This window comes from Pygoscelis adeliae, unplaced genomic scaffold, assembly GCF_000699105.1.
Source record: "Pygoscelis adeliae isolate BGI_AS28 unplaced genomic scaffold, ASM69910v1 Scaffold112, whole genome shotgun sequence".
NCBI lineage: Eukaryota > Metazoa > Chordata > Aves > Sphenisciformes > Spheniscidae > Pygoscelis > Pygoscelis adeliae.
Window position 1 is genome coordinate 347,806 of NW_008824232.1, and position 19,399 is coordinate 367,204.

The 19,399-nt window shown below is 59.7% G+C and overlaps 1 protein-coding gene across 1 annotated transcript in view; it reads right to left on the minus strand.

Moving 5' to 3' along the window:
• MRC2 (mannose receptor, C type 2) overlaps window positions 1-14,136 on the minus strand; it is a 26,963-nt gene extending 12,827 nt beyond the window's left edge. The window contains exons 1-21 of the mRNA XM_009334896.1: window positions 14,055-14,136; window positions 10,759-11,157; window positions 10,317-10,490; window positions 9,921-10,085; window positions 9,619-9,732; window positions 8,709-8,852; window positions 7,956-8,144; window positions 6,600-6,754; window positions 6,234-6,341; window positions 3,711-3,826; window positions 3,406-3,554; window positions 3,066-3,283; window positions 2,682-2,824; window positions 2,508-2,511; window positions 2,135-2,233; window positions 1,883-2,021; window positions 1,588-1,623; window positions 1,070-1,230; window positions 681-748; window positions 346-446; window positions 9-83 (exon numbers count right to left, since the gene is read on the minus strand). Of these exons, the coding sequence (XP_009333171.1) occupies window positions 9-83; window positions 346-446; window positions 681-748; window positions 1,070-1,230; window positions 1,588-1,623; window positions 1,883-2,021; window positions 2,135-2,233; window positions 2,508-2,511; window positions 2,682-2,824; window positions 3,066-3,283; window positions 3,406-3,554; window positions 3,711-3,826; window positions 6,234-6,341; window positions 6,600-6,754; window positions 7,956-8,144; window positions 8,709-8,852; window positions 9,619-9,732; window positions 9,921-10,085; window positions 10,317-10,490; window positions 10,759-11,157; window positions 14,055-14,136 (2,839 nt within the window). The remainder of the gene's footprint in view (window positions 1-8; window positions 84-345; window positions 447-680; window positions 749-1,069; window positions 1,231-1,587; window positions 1,624-1,882; window positions 2,022-2,134; window positions 2,234-2,507; window positions 2,512-2,681; window positions 2,825-3,065; window positions 3,284-3,405; window positions 3,555-3,710; window positions 3,827-6,233; window positions 6,342-6,599; window positions 6,755-7,955; window positions 8,145-8,708; window positions 8,853-9,618; window positions 9,733-9,920; window positions 10,086-10,316; window positions 10,491-10,758; window positions 11,158-14,054) is intronic.
• Window positions 14,137-19,399: the final 5,263 nt, after the last annotated feature.

The window sequence follows — 19,399 nt, forward strand, 5'->3', positions numbered from 1 at the left end:
GCCCCCGCTTGCGGGAGCGGGCAGCGGCGGCAGGGAAGGCTTCACGGCCGTCCCGTTGCTCCGCTTGCAGATGTAGGGCAGCGCTGTCAGGCACTACGCCCCCCCCACACTGGGGTAGGGGTGTCTCTGCTCAGCCAGTGGCCTCCAGTCGCTCCAGAGCCCTGGCATGGCCAGATCCGGCCCCTCACCTCTGCTGGCCGTCATGTACACACACTTCTTGTCCTTGTTGATGGGCCGGGGCTTGCCTGGTGCCCAGGAGACGAAGTTGAGGAGGGACCCGTCAGACCACCTGGGGTGGCCTCCAGTCGCTCCAGAGCCCTGGCATGGCCAGATCCGGCCCCTCACCTCTGCTGGCCGTCATGTACACACACTTCTTGTCCTTGTTGATGGGCCGGGGCTTGCCTGGTGCCCAGGAGACGAAGTTGAGGAGGGACCCGTCAGACCACCTGGGAAAGGCACCGGCAGGAGCACAAGGCTGAGCGGTGACTTGGCGAATGGGACCAGTTGCACGCCCTAACTGGGAGCATGCCCCACCACTGCCCTCTCTTGGCTGAGGAACCTCCATCCCAGCACCCCAGGATGAGACCCCTGAGATGCAGGCGCTAAGCCACAGTGCTCCGAGAGCTGGGGATGGTGGCATGGGGATGTGCAGGGATGCAGTGGCTCGGTCTCCAACTTACTTGAACCTCCCGTCGTTCTCATAGGTGTGCAGCCCGATCCACCAGTGCTGCTCCTGGCCCCTGGAGAACTGCACGCCCAGAGAGGACATGTCAGTGCCCTGCAGGGACCGGGTGTCCTTGGGGACAACCGTGGCCACCCCGGGCATGGGGACCGGGCAGCCCCCCTGCAGCTTGCACCGTGGCAAAAAGCATCACCTTACTGAGCCCCAAACCCGCACCCAGGCACCGGGACCTGCCGCCACCGCACAAGACCCATTGTGACCCCAGCAGAGCCCAGCCGCCCCCAGATAACGTCCCTCCAGCAAAGGGTGAAAGAAGCCAGGGAGGGAGCAGCCTGGGGAGGCAGTGGAGCCCGTCGGTGCCCGGGGAGGTCCCCGTCCCCCTGGTACCTTCTTCAGGTTCTGGCCCAGGAAACGCAGCTCGGCCTCGCCGTGCACCGATGCCAGCTCTGCCTGGAACCAGCTGCAGATGCGCTGCGCCTGCACCCACGTCGAGTGGTGCTCGAAGAACTTGTACTCGGCCTCCTGGTACTTCACCCACTCTTTGCTGCCTGCAGGCAGGGACCAGTGTCATGCCGTGGCTGTGCCACCCCCTGCCGCAGCCACCAGCACCCGCCACCCTGTCCCTCGGTCCCCCACACGTTGGGCTGCTTTGCTTTTGCCCCTCTCCTGCAGCTGAGGGGCCTGATCCTGCCAGGTCCCTGCAGGTAGCCCCTGCAGCCATGTTGTGCAGCAAGGGGCAGCAGGATGCCTGGGCTCCCCTCCTTCTATGAGGGATCCATCCTCCTCCGGGTAATGCTGCAGGGATGCCCTGCAGGGACCGTGCCTCGCTTGTGCATGCGACGGAGTGGCAGACGCCCGGGGAGGACGGTCTACACCGGACGGACACGCAGCCATGGCCAACGCACCTTGGGTTGTGATCTCCGGCTCCTTCACGTCAGCACCTGGCGAAAGGGCAAGGAGAGGCTGTCAGTGGGATGCAGGGCGGGGATGCTCCCGCTGATGCTTGCCTGCAAACCGCCCGCGGGCTCCAAGGGCGAGATGCCCTGCCGAATCCTGAATTAGGACTCATCCTCCCATAAAAGTGCAACCTTCGGAAGGGAGGTGACAGAGGGTCCCCCTGCACCCGCTCCATCATCCCGCAGCCCATCCTCTGCCAGGTTATTCAAAGCTGAAAGGTTTGGGGGCCTCTTCACCGAGCACCTTTGGGCAGTTTGCAGATCCAGTCCAGCTGGGCTTCGCACTGCATCGGCATCCACTGCAGGGAGGCCAGGTCCAGCACCGCGCAGGTCCGGATGTCATCGTCATCGTAGTTACTGCGGTCAAAGTTGTGGTAGAAAAACTGGGGGTCGAGAGAGATGGGCGGTTTTGGGCATTTCCACCAGCGCTGGATTTGCCCCCCCTGCACCCCAAATGCCAACTGGAGTAATCTTGCCGAAACCCCCCCAGACTCACCCCCAGCCCATCGCTCCACCTCCAGCTCCTGTCCCCCGTGGGGTCCCGCCGGTTCAGGCCGATCCAGAACCAGTGCTGCTCGTGGAGCTCCGGCTCCGACTAGTGCTGCTCGGAGCTCCGGCTCTGACTCCCTGCGGGGAGCCAGGGGGTAGGGTGAGAAACACAACCCCTCTCCAAACCAGAGGTTTTTATATTTATATACAAATATACATTTATAATCTGGCCTTTTTTTATTTGTTTTCAAAGCCCGCTGTCCCCACAACACCCTAAGGCAGGAGCTCAGAAAACAGGCACGCTGGCTCAGGGCTGAAGGAGTTTTAAACCCAAGCTCCATCCCCAAATTACACCGTATTTCCTGCACTTTTCCCACAACCTCTCTGGTGTAGCCACACCAACGGATGCACCTTCTGCACACAAGTTCGTGCCCGGAGAGCCACGTCCATGCCCCATCTACCCATCCACGTGTGCCAGGGCACGGGGAGGGATGTGGGCTCGTGCCAAGCACACTCGGGCAGCGGGACATGCACTGGCGCAGCCAGCCTCTCACCCAAAAATCTTGTTGAGGGTGTTGGCGACGAAGTGCTCCTCCTCGTAGCTGCCCAGGCTGAGCAGCTGGGCCCCCAGCTCCCGGCAAAACTCCTGCGCCGCGATCCACGTCTTCTTCTCTTGCACTTTTTCAAAGTTGAACACCTGGGGAGGGAGGAACCCGCAGCGGAGGGGACTCAGCACTGGGAGAGAAGCAGAGCATCGTCCCCACGCCGCAGGCAGCGGCATCCTGGGGCACGCTGCCACCACTCAGCCCAAACCTGGCTCGTGGGGTCCAGGCTGCCCTTTGCAAGCACCAAAGCATGCTCCTTCACCCCCCCTGCACCAGTAGGGAGGCACATGCACCCCCACAATAGCCAGGGCAAGCCCCCCTAGCACCCCTTACCTTGTAGCAGTGACGGAGCTTGGAGTCGGAGTTCCATCCCGGGGGGCAGGTGGCAGCAAGGCTGGGTGTGGGGTAGGGACTGGGCAGCTCGGGGTTGACCGGGGTGCCCAGGTTCTGCCGGCAGATGTACTTGGCCTTGAAGGTGCTGCAGTTCTTCACCTCCCATAGCCCCATGGAGCTGCCAGTGGCCAGGGCCACGCAGCCGCCCTTGTTGTAACCTGGAGCGCTCACGGGAGCAGGGAGGATGCCAGCCTTAGGGTCGGACCGTGCCGGGCGGCAGAGCCAGCACCCACCCTGCATGGAAGGGACGTCCCCATCCCACCCGCGGCCGCCCCCTTACCGGGCTGGTCGCGGTTCCAGTGGGTGTACATGACCTCGTCACCACTCAGCCAGCGGAAAGCACCCGTCTCGTTGATATCCTGCAGTGCTGTCCAAAAATACTCCCCGTCCCAGCCGTAGATGAGGCTGCTGACGTAGGCCTGCTCGAACCTGGAGGGGTGGCGAGAGCAGGCGATGCTGCGAGCTGAGATGCCAAGCAGCCCACGATGCTCCAAGCCCTTGCATGCAAAGCCCAGCTGTCGGGTCACACCACTCCTTGGGGGGCTCATTTTGGGGCAAACCCACCACCACCGGCACGGCACTGACCTGTTGGTGATGGTGACCAGCGTGGAGCCGTAGTCGGAGCACATCTTGCGGGCATCGCTGTAGGGGACGCGGTCCTCGCCCAGCCAGAAGCAGGAGGGGCTGTGCCACTTCCAGCCCTGGGGATGGGTGACAGGGGACGTCCGCCACCGCTCGCCCCAGCCCCCGCCAGAAGGATGGGAGTGAACCCGGGGGGCGAAAGCAACGTCCCACATCCCCTGCCACCACCTCTGCCTTCTCCTGGGAGGTCTCCTGCCCCCGGCCTCCCCAGCTCGACCCTGCTCAGCTTTGAGCTCTAACAAGCCCCTGGCCCCAGAGGACATGGCTGCAAGGAAAACAAACACCCAGGCAGCTTCAAAGCCGGGGAAATGGCTCTCCCTGCCAATGTCCAGCCCCGGCCAGGGCGCGGGGAGGGGAACACAATCCTCCTCTATATGCTGCAGGGCTGAATCCAGAGTGAGTCCCACCGCAGCCTGCTTTAATCCCCCGCCTTGTTGATGTTGGAGCCTCTCCGGGGCTGGAGACACAATAGCGCCTGTTTTCTGCCAGAGCAGGGAGCAGGGCGGCCCCAGGGCTGGCAGCGGCGGCGTGGGGAGGGACATGGGGGCTCATCTGCGAGAAAGGACACATGCATGATGGAAGAGCAAGCTGGGGTGGGCAGGGTGAAGGGACTCAGCGGGGAAGGCAAGTGGCCCCAGGCTCAGGGACCCTCCTGGCACAATAGGAAGCATCACCGGGGTTTTACCCCTGGGTCCCCAGGCATTGGAAGGACAGTGGGGGACATGTGCCATCTGCAGCATCATCAGCATGGTGGGGAGAGAAGCAGGAGAGCAGCTTTGGGAGACCCCAAATCCCGTTTTTTTTTCCCCAAGTTCCTGCTCCTGCAGCCTTTCCCCAAAGTTAGCAAACCCAGGTATGGACCCACCGGCTGGGTCCCACCTGGAACAGCATGGACGCCCCTGAGCAACCAGGAGAGGGGCCCAGCATGGGACAGCGCAGGTCCCTGATGTCCCCAGAGGGGTCTGGACAGCCCCAGAGGGGTCCCCAGCCAGCCCTGGGCCTCAGCATCACTAAAACCACACGGGTGCTCTCCTACACACCGAGTGCCACAGCAAGCCCCTGTGATCCAAAAAGGTGTCAGGGTGGGACTGTTAACCCCAACTGCTGCCTCCAGCTCCTGATCCCGGCGTGCCCCTGCATCCCTCTCTGGCTCTGCCTTCCCCATCGCCCAAACCTCCATCTCCCATTGCTTCCTTTAAGGCTGTTCCAAACATAAAGGGGGGTTGGAAAGAGGGAGAAGGAGCAGCAAAGCCACCAAGAAAAACCAGCACGGTGGCCAGAGGACCGGGGCCAATCCTCCAAGCAAGATGCTGCCTCCTCTCCATCAGCCTCTGCATCTGAGTGACAAATGGCCCCATTGAGGATGAGTGGGAGGAAGAATGGGAAAAGGTCTTTCCTCAGTTCATTTATCACTCCCAGTTTGTTTCCCAGCACGTACATCTCTCTGCTAGGCACGCAGGACCAGGGTAAGGCTGTGGCTGGAGAGGCAGGAGGGAGTTCAATCTGCATGGGGACACGCTATTAGTCCTCAGGACTGCTGCGGGGACAAGCGGACAGGTGGCGGTGGCACATTGCCACCGAGCACCTCGTTCCCAGCACCTGCCGACACCGGGGCTCCTCTGGCTCTGGCTGGCAGCCCCCGAATCTGGCCCAGCGTGCCAGCTCGCCCGGCTGCCGTGCTCCCCCCAAGCTCATGCAGAGCCAAGCGGCTGCTGGGGTTTGTCTCTGCCGTGACTGGGTAAAGACCTGGGAGGAGCCGCCTGCGCAGCCCGGCAGCACCTCTGGGAGCCGGCCCGGAGGGGCTGCTTGCTAGTCCGAGTGCGATCGCGTGCTGGCTTGCTCTGAAACGCTGGGAGACGTTCAAGAGCGGCGGCGATGCCAGGCTCACCGCTTGAAGACTTTGCAAAGAGGCACAAAAGCGACTTCCCAGAAAGCGTGGGAACAGGGCAGCCTCAGCCCTGCTCGACAGCTGGGGAAACTGAGGCAGAGCTCGGTTCGGGTGAGAACCCGCCGGTTTGGTGGCTGTGTCCCCAAAACGCCTGTATCCTGCCCAAAGAACGCAGCCTGCCATCATGGGGCCGGCAGCTGCCTCCGTCCCAATGGCCTCCTGCATGGAGCAGCTTTGCTGCCGAGTTCTGGCATGGAGAGAGGCAAGGGGAAAAAAAAAAAGAACATCCCTGCTGGCAACCAAGCCAGCCCAAGGGGAGGATCTTGGACGATGGAGACATGCGCTTTGTCCCAATTTCTTCCCACAGCCTCATGCAACCACAGAAGCGAGGGGCTCAGCAGTCCCGGGATGCTCTGTCATGCCGGCAGCCCCTGGGCACAGACCCACAGCTCTGGGTGCTGCTCATCAGGGCTCCCTGAAATGGTTTTGGGGAGAGGTTCCCCATGACCCCGAAGCCCCAAGCATCAGGCAGAGCCGTGGAGCAGCCAGAGCCACCTCCCACCCCAGGTGTCCCTCACCTTTCGGCACCCATGGTCATCCTCCTCCTTCTCCTGGCTCACCCGACCGGGCTTTTTGCAGATGGATGGCAGGGTCTGGTTGCACGGGCTGTCATTCCACCTCCCTTCCTGCACAGGGTGGAGAAGAGCAGGATTGAGCCCAGCCAACAGCCCGGCGAATTCGCCAGCCCATCCACCCCCACGCTGGGTCCACAGACTTTCCTTCCCTCCATCCCCAAGGATGCTGTGCTGGATCCCTCCCTTCCCAACAGCCGGGATGAGACGTGTTCAACCCCAGTCAGAGATGCTCCCCGAGGTGTCCCTTCCCTGGCCATGAGGATGCTGCAGTGCTCTCTGCAGGATGAAGTGCCCACCCCGGGCTCTCACCGGTCCCCAGATGGTCACACAGTCTTCCAGGCTGTCACGGAAGTTGTTGGGCTCGAAGGGGTGCCAGTAGGTGAACCTCACGGGCGTCCCATCCGACCACTCGAAGTTCATCTGCAGCTTGAGGTCATTTAGGCCAATCCAGAGCTCCTCCACGTCTGCCGAGACAGGAGGGTCAGTGGGTGAAATTCCCTCCGCCTGGCTGAAACCTTGCAGAACCCCCCGCCCTGATATGAGCCCCTGTGAAGGGACCGTGTCTCTGCAAAGCACCTGCAAAACCCCGCTGCAGGGCTCAGGCTCTAACCCCAGCGGTGCCAGCAGGCAGGGCAGGGCAGGGCAGGGCAGCTCCTGCCCGCAAGGACAGACCTGCGGAGGGGGAAACACAGGGACATTTGCCAGCAGTTGTCAGAGAGGTGCTGGCAGCAGCAGAATGGTAAAAGTCTGGACCCGCAGGCTCAGGTCCAGTGAGCTAACGGTTTTCAACCATTCCCTCCCATCCCAGTCTGGTCCCGGCCTGGGGGTGCCAACATGTCCCCCTCCTTCCTCCACCCTCCTATGGCTCCTGCCTCCCTCAGCATTAACTCCCTTCAGCCCCCAGCCCCTCCCTGGTCCCCGCTGAAGTCTGGGTCCCCCGATGCCCCCGTGGTGGGTTTCGCTGTCAGGCTCTTCCTCTGCGGAGCAGGGTCAGGCTGCGGGCTCGCGGGAGTGCTTAATTTGGCCAGAGGGGCTGCACTCGTATGGGAACAGCAAAACCTGAGCTGAGGGTGACCCCAATGAGGGGTGGCACAAGCGAGGTCTGGAGGATGGTGGCACGGGTGCTCCCCCGTACCACCCCGTGATTGCTCGGGCTGAAACTTCCCAAGTACTATCCCAGCTCCAACGCATCCCGACATGGAAAATTTCAACCCAATTACACCTGGGTGAAGCCAGAACTGGAAAGAGAAACCTGGGACGCCATAGGCAGGTGTCCTTCACTTGACCTGCTGCAGAGGACACTCGCATCCTGGGCAGATTTAGCAGCAAGAGGTGCAGCCTCCTCCAGCAAGCCCAGCAGGACTTTTTTTCCCACCTTTTTCTACATTAACCAACTGGGACTAGTGCCATTCCCAGCTGCAGCTGCGTATTTTCTTCCCCAGCACTGCAGGCTCCCGGGAACAGCTTTTACATTTGCTGGATGGAGGCTGCACCAGGGGCATGGGCTCCTCCAAGCAACACATCACCTCCCAGCCTGGGGTCTCCACTCCCTTCACAGCCACAAATTAATTCAACTTTGCAGCCCCCATCACACAGAATTGACCTTTCCGCGGACCCTAAAATTGGATGGGAAGGGTGCTGCTGACACAGCGTGCTCCCCCTTACCTTGCTTGATCTGCTTGGTGACGAACTCCAGCTCGGAGAGGGTGTGGATGCTGACCAGGTCCCCCCCGCTCCGCAGGCAGGTCTTCTTCGCCTCCTGCCAGCTCTTCTTCTCTCCCACCAGACGGTAGCAGTTGGACTGGAAGGGCTGCCAGCTGGGCTCGCAGTCCACCTTCACCTCCGACCACGAGTCTGGCAGGACACAAGGCAGCCTGAGGGCTCCTGTCCTGCTCTGCAACCCTCTCCTTGGCAGGGAGGGGACCATGGGGAGGCCACCACAGTCCCACAGGGTGCTCAGGAGACCAAGCCAAAGCAACAGTGGGAAAGCTACAGCCAAAATATAACACGCAATGGCAAGGTGCGGGCAATGGTGGCTTTAGAGCTCCGAGGACAAAACAAAATCCCTTTTGTTTGCAGAGGAGCGATGGCAGAGCAGAGCAGAGAGCACCCCATCCCCTGGGTACCACAGGGGACCTCCCGCTGCTCTCGATTCCTCCCCTACCGCCCAACCTGTAATTGCACCGAGCACTTCTCGGGGGATGCTCCTGGGGGAGGACTTTTTCCAAATCTAGGCAACCCTGGGGAGCTCAACCATTGCTCCACACATCCAGGGCCCCAGCAAGCTGGGGACACCATGGGCATCTCCACAGGCTGCTCCGGCACTTGGACAGCATCCCCTGACCGTGCCGGGACGGGAGCACACCTGGCAGGGATACGGGGCTACCCATTGCCGGTGCTCCTCATCCCCCCGCTCACCCGTCAGGAAGGGATCAGCGGTGGCGTTGGGCTTCTTCTTGCAGACGTAGGGGAGGGCAATGCCGCAGTCACGGTTCTGCCACCCCCCGGACGACTCGGTGCGGATCACCCCGCAGTTCTCCTCGCTGGGGTTGTCGGGCTGGTCTGGAAAGTGGGGTGAGAGGGGGGGGACAGGCTGCTGAGGAGCTGGCGGGGCCGGGACAGAGCCACCAATGCTGCCCAGGCAGGCAGGGCACCACACGAGGGCCGGCGCCGGCAGGGTGCAGCTCTCCCTGCTCCAACACCAGTAAAGACCTATTTTGTTATTTTGCACGATGAAGACGTGACCCTGCATGCCTGGGATTATTCATTGTGCCTCGATGCACAAGGACCTGGAGCATCGCTATTTTACCTACAAATGTTGGATGGCAGCTGGGGGGGGACACGGTACCAGACCTGAACTGTTCCCGCCTGTCCCCAAGCTCCCTCCTGAGATATCACTATCCCCATGAGTGCCTCTGGGTGACAGCACTGGGCGCGACCAGAGCAGCCCTCACAACAGGTCCTTCTGCCCCCTGAGCACCCCAGGGTTAGAGATGGCTGTCTGCAGTCGGGGACCACTCCTCAGCCACACTCCAGCACCGAGCTGGGATGCAATGACCCTCCAAACAAGAGTGCTCAAGCCAGGTTATCCACAGGGCACCTGAGGGTTTGCAGAGGAACAATTCCCCCTCCAGCACCCTGCGTCCCTCCTCCAGCTCCACGGATGTCCCAGGCTGCTCTGCAGCCCCATGGGGCTCTCCATCCCCACGGATGGATGAGGAGACACCCCACAGCAGCCCGGGCCACTTCCCCTGCCATGGGGCCATCTCCAGTGGTCACAGACTGTTCCCTGCCCCCACCCATCACCACCGTAACCCCCCTGGCTCACCGCTCTCCCAGTTGAGGTACTTGAGGGGCGAGTTGTCTGACCACTGCCAGCCTCCGTTGATGTCCAGGTCGTTGAGCCCAATCCAGAGCGTGGAGCTGTACCCTGTCAGCAGTCCTGGGACCGACACAGCCAGAGGGCCAGGATCAATTCCCCCAGACCCAGCTCAACCCCCAGCCTGTCACCAGCCCCAACCAACCACCCGGGGGCAGGCAGAACAACCTGGCACCAGCGATGGCCACGGTGCCACCAGCTCTGCCCTGGGTGAGGAGGACGGGTGCACAGCCAGGCTGCCATCATCTCACCATTGATATAGGTCTGCTCGTGGATCTCTGTGATGCTGAGCAGGTTGGCCCCTTGCTGCTCGCAGCTATTCCAGGCCTCCCGCCACGACAGCGTCGACTGGAAGTTGAACTGGTAGCAGCTGTTGGTGAGGTGGTCCTTGTCCCAAAAGGTCTCGCAGTCGTTGCCTGCGGGGATGAGCACGGTGAGCACCCAATGCAGCCCCATCCGCGGCTCCAAAAACCCCCAGTAACCCTCAAAAGCCAGATAACGAGAAGCCAGTGGGGCTGCTCTGGCACCGCAGGCTGCTCGTGGGAGGAGGGATGAGCCAGGAGGGAAGGGGAGAGGCAGGAAAGCCTCCAGGAGGGATGAACATGGGGTTTCTGCTTTTCCCCGTGGGACGCGTCCCCCCCACTTACTCTTTATGGGGCAGAAGCCCCATCGCTCGTCCTTGCCGTAGTCCTGGGTGGTGGCACACCAGAGATGGCCATCCTCCCGCCCCGTGCTGGTGCATTCATGAAACCACTGGTTGTCGTACTTGAAGGGGATGGTGCACGGCTTCCCGTGCGAGTTGCCCTGGATGGTGTAAATCTCTGCGGGGAAAGAGGAACCCTTGCTTGAGGCTGCATCTACAGGGGCTGGAGGGAGGTTTAGGGTGAGGGGTGCAGGTTGGCTCAGTGCAGGGGTGCCTGCTCCCTGGGACTGATCCCCATCGCCCCAATCCTGCCTGGTTTTGCAGCCCCAGTGAGCTGGGACCAAGATCCCCAGGCAGGAACCGACTGCTGCAGCACCGTGGCCTCAGCTCATGTTTCAGGGCTCATTTGGGTTACAGGATAATACTAATGCCCAGCGAGGCTTTACCTGAGTACGGCACGGAGCACAGATCCTCCTCAGTGCCATACGTCCTCCACTGTGAGCCACGCGCCTGGTCCCCCCTGTCCAGGGAGGAATTGCCCGGGCGGGTGCCGAGATGCTGCGAGAGCTGCTCCCCGAGGCCACGGCAGCTCCAGCGCATGTTGACGGACTCGCGGTCGCACTCGTAGGTGGCCAAGGGGTGCAGCCCCGCCGTGGCGTTGGCCCCGTGCCACGACACCCCCAGGCACTGCATGGCCCCCACATTGAAGAGGCGATTTCGCGAGACCCATTTCCACTGCTGGGCCGGGGCGCTGGCGTTGCAGCCCTTGGAAAGTCTCACCAGCGAGTCCTTCGTCTCCAGGCAGCCCTGCACGCCCGCATTGTAGATGAGGAAGACTTTGGAGTCTGGAGAAAAAACAGGAGGAAAGGGTTAAAGCATTGCTGGGTATTCGGCATAATGCCATGCATCCCCCCCAGCCCTGCCAGAGCACCCTGGCTCCCTTTCCATGCACAGCAAGTTTCGGGGTGCATCTCTCTGCACAGCACCCGGCACGCTGGCGACCACTGCTTCCCTGCAGAAATAACCCTGGGGTTTGCCCCAATGCCTGTCCTCAGGGTGATGGGCTCCAGGCAGGGTGACATGGATGGGTGTTTGCACCAAGTGTGGCATCCCTGTGAAGCACCAGCAAGCGGCTTTCGGGCATCGGAGCCGGTGCAAAGAGCTCGCCCGCTCTAACAGCATCATCAGAGCTGTTCAAAACTGAGTTCCCATTGGCAGCACCCGGCCGCAGCATTCCGAGGCATCGCAATGAGCCCCATGCCGGCGCCGGAGGAGCCCACGCCAACGGCTTCGGCACCGGCCATCTGCTCCGGGTGGAGAAAAACAGAGCAGGGAAATAGCGCATCCGTCATTTTTATGTGTATTTGGGGACCTGTTAAAAAAACTGCGGTGCAAACAAGAACTTCGGGGGAAGGTCTCCCATCGCGTGAGCGGGGCGTGATGGAAAACGCCTGCACGCAGCCGCAGCTCCCGCGGGCACGGCCCCAGCCCCACCAAATAGGAAACGTCACGTCGGGACCCTCCGAAGTCCCAGCCCAGGCGTTGGGAGGCGGGAGCAGAGGAAGGCGAATCGCTGCCAGCAGATAAAGCGCTAGCGCAGCTGTGGAGGGGAGAAAGGCTGATCTCAACCCCGGCTCGATGCACGTCCCACGGTCCTGCCCACTGCGACGGCCCAACCCTGCATCCCGACGGCAAGTCCCTGATCCCCAGCATCACCAAGGGCCACCCCAGCACGTGAATCCATCTCAAAACCTGTATAAACCAGCAAACCCAGGACATGACACTGGGACACGTTGCTCCAGCTGACGTGTCATTTTTAAAAGATACTTTATTTCTTCAAATGCATGTTTCTAAGCTAAAAAGCTGCCCCCAGGCTCTGCGCAGCCGCTTCTTGCCCCAGTGCCCCAGCAAAAAACTGCCCAAAGCAGCACATCAACAAGACAACTTTTGTTGGTTTTTTTTTTGTTTTAAAAGTGACCCATTTTTTTCCACCACAAGCATTCACCAGAAGTCAAAGCGAACTCACGGGCCCTGCTATATTTAGGTTTGGTTTGCTTTGGTTTTTTGCCATTGTATGAATTTTTTGGGCTGAAAAGGTTTTCATTTCCTATTCCCCCGCAACCTCACCCTGCCCCAGCTATGTTGTTACAGGCGGCTCCAGCACATTCAAGCAACAAACATTTTGGCTCAGTGAACTTTCCTGACTTGTCTCTGAAAGGAAAGAAGAAATGGAGGAAGAAAGACACCCCCATTTAATTTCAGAGCTTTAGCATCGACCCGGCTCCAGAAACCAAATGATGTAAAAGGCCCGTTCCCCAGCTGAGATGACATCAGTGATGACCTCAAATAAACAAAAGTGAAACCCGTTCGCATGGCCATCGCCAGGGAGCAGATTCTGTGCATGTGCAACAGAGAAAGGCAACAACTGGAAGAAGAAACATTTAATTTCTCGGAGAATATTTTTTAAATCATGGCAAGTGAGAAAATAAGCAAAAATTCAGACTGGGCCGATTTTGGCTGGCTGAAGCTCAGGTCCCTTAAACTGGTGCTGGTGTTTCCCCAGCCGGAGCTGGCTTGATCCTGACCCGGACATCAGGAGACCAGCTCGTCCCCCCACCAAACACCCGTCTCACCGTGCCAGCATCATCCACGGCATCGCCCAGCCCATCGCTCTCCCCTTCCTGCAGGCAGCGAGGCGCGGTGCAACCCACCACCAGCACTGGAGACGGGGTCTTTAAGCACTTCTGGGGTGATGCAGCATCAGTGTCGCAACCCGCTGGACCCAAGTACCAGCACTCAGGCAGGATAAGGCCTCCCTGGGTCATAGGCTGTGCCGCAAGGAGCCGAACACTTGCACTTTGGTACTAGGAATAGAAAAAGCTGTTCTACTGTGAGCACCGCCGTGGGCTGTTAGCAGCAGGGGTCAGCAACGGGACACCCTTCTCCGCTTCTCTGCTAACCTGGCTTTGTAAAAAAATTATTAGTGCATTGGAAAAGTCCTGGAGCCAGCCCCAGGAGTTGGTGTCAGGGTGCTGAGCGCCACATCAGGGCTGTGCAGCATCACGCAAGGGCAATGCTCGATGGCAGCCACGCCGCGGCACGGTGCTCGGAGGAAGCTGTCCAGACTGGAGGGGGCAAACCCGGGGCCGGAAAAGCACAAAGTATCATTTTACTCTAAAAAGAGAAGAGCTGGAGGTAGGAAATTATAGGCTAAGGGTTTTGGGCTGCCCCCACACCCCACAGGCAGCTCAGCCCACGGCCCCTTTGCTTGAAGCAGGCAGAAGGCGGCACCGAATGTGCCTCCCCCCCTGGTCCCTGCTGAGTCCTGGAGGAATGGGAAAGCTTTAGCACCAGCTCAGCCCTCGCACCTCCCCAGTGCTTCCATCTTCTCCCCTGGCAAAAACCGCTGTGCATCAACGGCGGGGAGCTGCTCCCAGCAAGGCTGGAGCCAGGCGAGACGACCAGCACGAGCTCAACACACGTCAGCAAAGGCACATGCTGCGCTTCACCCAAAATACACTTTTCTCTCACTTATTTATAGGGAATTTAGTGCTGACTTGACCCTCATTGGTGTCCATGGCGCTGGCAGCAGCGCTTGGACAGGCCCCTGATGCACTGAAAGGCGCTTTCAGCCTCCCTGACCCCAGCCCCCCGGCACAGCTGAGCTCGGTGGGCTTCGACATCTACAGAGGAAACAGCCCCCCAGGGAACAGCCAGTCTTTTTTTGCGTGGTGCCACTTGCTTCTGCCAAATCCAGGCTCTTCCCGACCATCTCCCAGCCGCCGCTTGTGGAGAAACCTCTGAAACGTGGCCGCGGGGGCCATGCCGCAGAGCACCAGCCTGGCTGTGGCTGGCTCCAGCTCCACCGACAATGCTCAGTGCCAAAACCAAGCGCCCGAGTGAACTCTCCCTGCTCCCACTCGGCTGCCGATGACTGGGATGGATGTGGAGTTGGGCGGGATGGGGCGAGTTTGTACTGACGAATCCCTTCTCCCAACCTGGTATCCCGCAGAGCAAACCCAACCCTCGCAGGAGGCAGCTCCAGAGGAGCATCCCAGCGGGACCGGGAATGTCCCTGTCCCTTCCAGGGCCCCCTCCCCTGCACTGCCCTCCACAGCCATGGCACAGCTACGGGTGACTCCTTTCAGAGATGCTCCTCGGGTTTTTGCACCCACCTGCAGACCTGAAACCCCACCGGCAGAGCTTCCCAACCGCCCTGGCTATGGAAACACAACCACAGCAAACACTGGCAGATCCTTCCCAAAGAGGAGCTGCCCGCCGGCATGGGACAAAGAGCACTGGAAAATGCAGCCTGGAATCACCAAAATTAAACCAGGGCTGGATCTGCTGAGCGCTGGGGTAAGCACCCTGCGCACCCTGTGCCTCTCCCTCCTACATCCTACACCCTTTGAGCGGGGCCAGCTCAGAGCAGCTTGCTCCATCGTGTCCCGCTCCTCCTCCTCTGTGGAGGAACTGTGAAAGCAAAGCAAAAACCCACACTGTCAGCAGGGATGCTGTCTTGTCCCAGCCACACAGACACCTGGATGCTGCCTCAGGCTTACTGGTATGAGTGTGGAGACCAGCCGGTGCTATGAGGCAGCGTGATGGTGGGGACGGCGGGGAGCTGGGGGCCACGAGTGAGACACCGGCTCTGCCTGCAGAAACGCTCTCCTCTCCCACAGGGGAAATACCGGGATGCTCGCACTCTGGCCCACTGGGAGAAATCTGCCTTGGTACCAGTGGCTGAACGCTGCAGAGAGGGAGAAGCTGCGACCCTTTGGGGCAGTCCTCAAGGGAGTTTTATACCCCACCCCTGGCTCCAGATTCTCTTTCTTTTAATTAAAAAAAGCAAGTTTTTAGCCAGCAGAAAGTCTGAATTGAAGGGAACTCAGCTCAACCCTTCCCACAATGGCTTCACCACCCCACAGCAAATAAGGAAAGCTTTGCAACCTACAATTTCAGGGAACGTGGGCAGCACTGGATGAGAGAGGCAACAGAGGATGGGGAGGCTCCAGGGGACAGAGGTGGCCATCGGTGCCAGTAGACATAGAAAGCACTACGGCACGGCACAGACAGGCATCCTCAGCACCACCCTGCCCCTGAGCACGTCCCAGCCCAGCCCCCCACACCAGGACACCCAGAGCACCCCTGTTCCGTTGCGTTTGTCACCCTCCCGTCACCAGCAACAACTGCAGGGAGCAAATTTAAGAGAGGACTGAAGCTATGGCTGGACCCCAGTCCTGGTTATCCTGGGCTGGAGCAGCTCCAGGGCTCTGGCCGCAATTTCATCCAACCTCAGCCAAAAGTGAGCACTGGCACGGCAGTGCCGCTCTGGCTCTGTGCCCGCATCCCCTGCCGCCCCCTTGGCTTCTCTGCGAGGCTCATTGCGGCACCCATTTGATGGCAGAGCCCTTCATGCAGCTCTGGGGCTGCACCCCGATGCAGCCCCATCCTGCAGCCGCCCTGGCGAAGGTGCTCCCTGCCCAGTGCTCTTGCTCGGTATCGCCCTTTATTTGGGGTGTCCCAAAAAACCCAGCTCCAAGCCTTTTGTGCAGGAGGCTGAGCATGCACAGAGCAAGGAGGACGATCCCCTCCTCCAAGGTTTCTGCACCTCAGACATGGCCGTGGATGTGGTTTGCTCCAAACCACCCGGCAAAGGCAGCAAATCCTCAAAGCGCGGCGTGGTGCCCCAGCGGGCTCTGAGACCCAGGAGCTCCTTGGGGGCTGCAGACCCCCGTGCAAGGAAAGCAAGCCTGCTAACAAATGCCTTCGTTCGGATTTGTGAGCCCATGCAAAAGTTCTACCCGTAACATCCTGCAGCAAGAAACCCACCCTTCGCTCCCATGCTGCATGAAGGAATCTCGTCCGTTCAGCCTGAACCTCCTGGTTTCATGTGCTCTCGCCCACTAGAAAACAGGGCACAGCAGCCCCAAGCCACCTGCTCCAAACCGTCAGCTTTTCAGCCCGTTACTGCTGCCCGAGGGTGAGCAGCGGCTCCAAAACCCACGCCACACCGACGGAAGAAAAGCTGCGGGAAGTGGCAGCTCATTCACAGTGAACAAGGTGGGGATGCACCAAGCTCGGGGGGGAGATCAGCAACAGAGAAGCAAAACCCCCTGGAATGAAAAACAACAGAAAGAGACAAAAAGTGTTGCTCGTTGAATAGAGGAGGGTTTCACCTGACAGAGCGAGTTTCCGCCGGGCTCAGCTTGCGCAGCCCTGCAGGAGGGGAGGGAACTGCCAGGACGGGGAGAGACCCAGCCCAAAAATTCACCCTCCGGTGACGTCTGAGAGTGCAGGACCCCAGGGCTGCACCCCAGCACTGTGCCCAGCTGGCTCCGCTGATGGGTGCTGCAGAGGCACAGAAAAGCCCCCAGCTCCATCTTAAATTCCATATTATTGAACAAAATATTCCTCTGGAGCAAAATCCCCTTCCTGGAAAGAAGTTCCCAGCAAAGCCCAGCGTTACCACCGCTGGCATCCGCACCCCCAGCAGTCAGTCCAGGCGTGGTTGATGCCATCCCCAAGGTCTTGGCATGGAGAAGAGCAAAAGCATGGCCATTGCCGTAAAGAGCAGCAAATTTTGGCCTGAGGAAGGAGCCTGTGTGTCCCTCCAAGGCCTGGGAAAGGGAAGCAGCGATAAGAAAAGCAGCCGCTGTACCTGTGGGAGCTCCCGACAGCAGAGCTGGAGCGTCCCTGCTGCCATCGACCACGGGGTACGAGAGCAGCCCCAGTCCGTGGGGAAGGCACCGCTGCTCTACCTCACCCCCGGGCTGCTTTTGGCCATCAATAAACTCTACGCAACCCCTTAAAGAGGAACTTCAGATTTAAAAAAAAAATAAAAGGGAAGGAAATGCAGACAGTATCAGCAGCCTCAGGGCACACCATGAGCTTCTGGCTCAGAAGGGGGCACTGGCACTGCTCCCATCTGCTTGAGAACCGATGGCAGACACCAATGCCCCCACCTCCAACGCTCCTAAATTAGAGGTTTGCACCAAAACAGCGATGCTGCCTGACGTCCCACAGGCTCATCCTGGCCCAGCACATCCCCAGGGCTCAGCTGGGGCCAGACTCAGCCAGAAGCAGCTCCGGGTGCTCCACACCAAGCTCCAGAATAAAAGAGGGTGGTTGTTGGTTTGTTTAGTTTTTTAAAAATAAACCTCAGGGGATAAGGAGCAGATCTCGTTACAGGGAAGAAAGCGAAGCTCCTGATGGCCTGGCTGGGGGTGTGAAGCACCAGGACCTGCACTTGGAGCCTCCTGGCTCGCCCAGCAGCGCAGAGAGAAGCCGCTGTTTATACGGTGGGGGCCGTACGAGACGAGCTCCTTACTTGGCTGCGACTGGAGACGGCTACCTACCACCCTGCTTACTCTCTGCTGCCTTGCAAAGATTTTGGATGGGGTCCACATACCGCATTTCAGCCTCTCTGCAGACATTAATAAGTCCGTTCTCCCCACACCCTGCCCAGGATGCAGACAAATAAATGTATTCCACTGGGGATGCTTGCCCATGGGCAGCTCAAGTGACTCGCCCACAGCCGTGGCAGGGGTCAAGGGAGCCAGGAGCCCCAGCATCTGCCCTCCGGTACCCAGCAAAGGGGCAAAGGATGTACATTTCCCCCAAATTTCCCCCAGACCCTCTCCAGGCTCCAGCCCCACAGCCCCACACATCCAGAGGTGGAAATCCCAGGTTTGCCAGCTCCCCGGGAATGCAGGGAGAGGAAGGCAGCGCCATCCATCTAACAGGCTCCAGCCGGGGCGGGAGGAGCGCAATGGACCCACTGAGAGCACAGCGGGAAGCGGCAAAGGACAGGGGTCCTCTGGCTGCCGCCGGCCAGACGATCCTCCCAGGACATGGTGGCCGGGCTCCCCGCGAATGTCCTGTCCCACATGGGTCTTCTCACCCAGCCACAAAATCCTGGCAGTGGCAGCCTCGGCCATGTCCCGGGGGGACTGCTCTGGCCCCGGCCCGTCTGACCGCCCCCGATTTGCTCACCCCGAAGCATCGCGCACCAGCACCGCAGATCCCCCTGGCCAGCAAATTCGTGGTCACGTCCAGGGGCGTGATGTGACATGTGGGACAGCACCGACACGTGTCCCCATAGACATGGTTCCAGCAGAGTTGGCTGAAAACTATCAAATTTTTCAACACTACTAAAGAAACTGCCCAGAAGTAAAAAAAAAAAAAAAAGATCCAGAGATTTTTCCTCCCTTGTTTCTCCAGCACCGTTCCTGATATTAACACCCCGAGCGGCACCATCAGTGGCTCAGTACTGGGGATCCCCCTTTTTCACCACGACCAAACACATCTGCACAGCAAGGATCAGGCCCCCGGTGTTCCACAGCTTCTTTTTTTCTTTCTTTTAATTAAAATGATGTTTAACACGAAGCTTTTCTCACCAGGTCCTCTTTGCTTGCCTTGTGCCCAGCATTCAAGGGCAAGACCCGGGTAAATGGGGCTGTTCCCTGCAGAGCCCAAAGTCACAGTGTCTGGATTCAGGCGGAGGAAAGGGCTCGATCTCCCCATTCCTGGTCTCAGCACCATCCTGGAAACACGCTGTTTTACACCAAAAATCCTATTTACATCCCTGTTGTGACAGCACGAGGTGCAGCGCAGGACTGGGCTCTCGACAGGATGGGGATGAAGGGAGCATGGTGCTTGAAAAACACCCCGTGCCCCCTGCAAACAGCCAAACCTTCGCTCCAGGGCTGAAGAATACTCCCAAGAATTTGCAAGTCAAATCCACTAATCATTTTCTAATCTTTAATTAATTAAAGATGGGTCCTTTAAGAAAAAGAGCATCTGTGTGGGTCTCTTTTGGGCTCTGAGCAATCTTAAGAATGAGAAAAATGTCGATGCTCCGTGGTCTCGGCACAGTTCAAATTAATTAAAATCCTGCTCCTCGGCCGCATGTGAAGAAGAAAATTTTACAAATTGCTTAAACGACCCTTCGAGGAAATGGCTGGGTCGGGACGGGCTCGAGCGGGCTGCGAGGGTGGCCGCAGCACGCGCTCCCGCTCTCACCCAAGAATCGGCCGTGCTTGATGGAGCCGAGACGGGGGCGATGCACCGGCGGGCCGCGGCGGG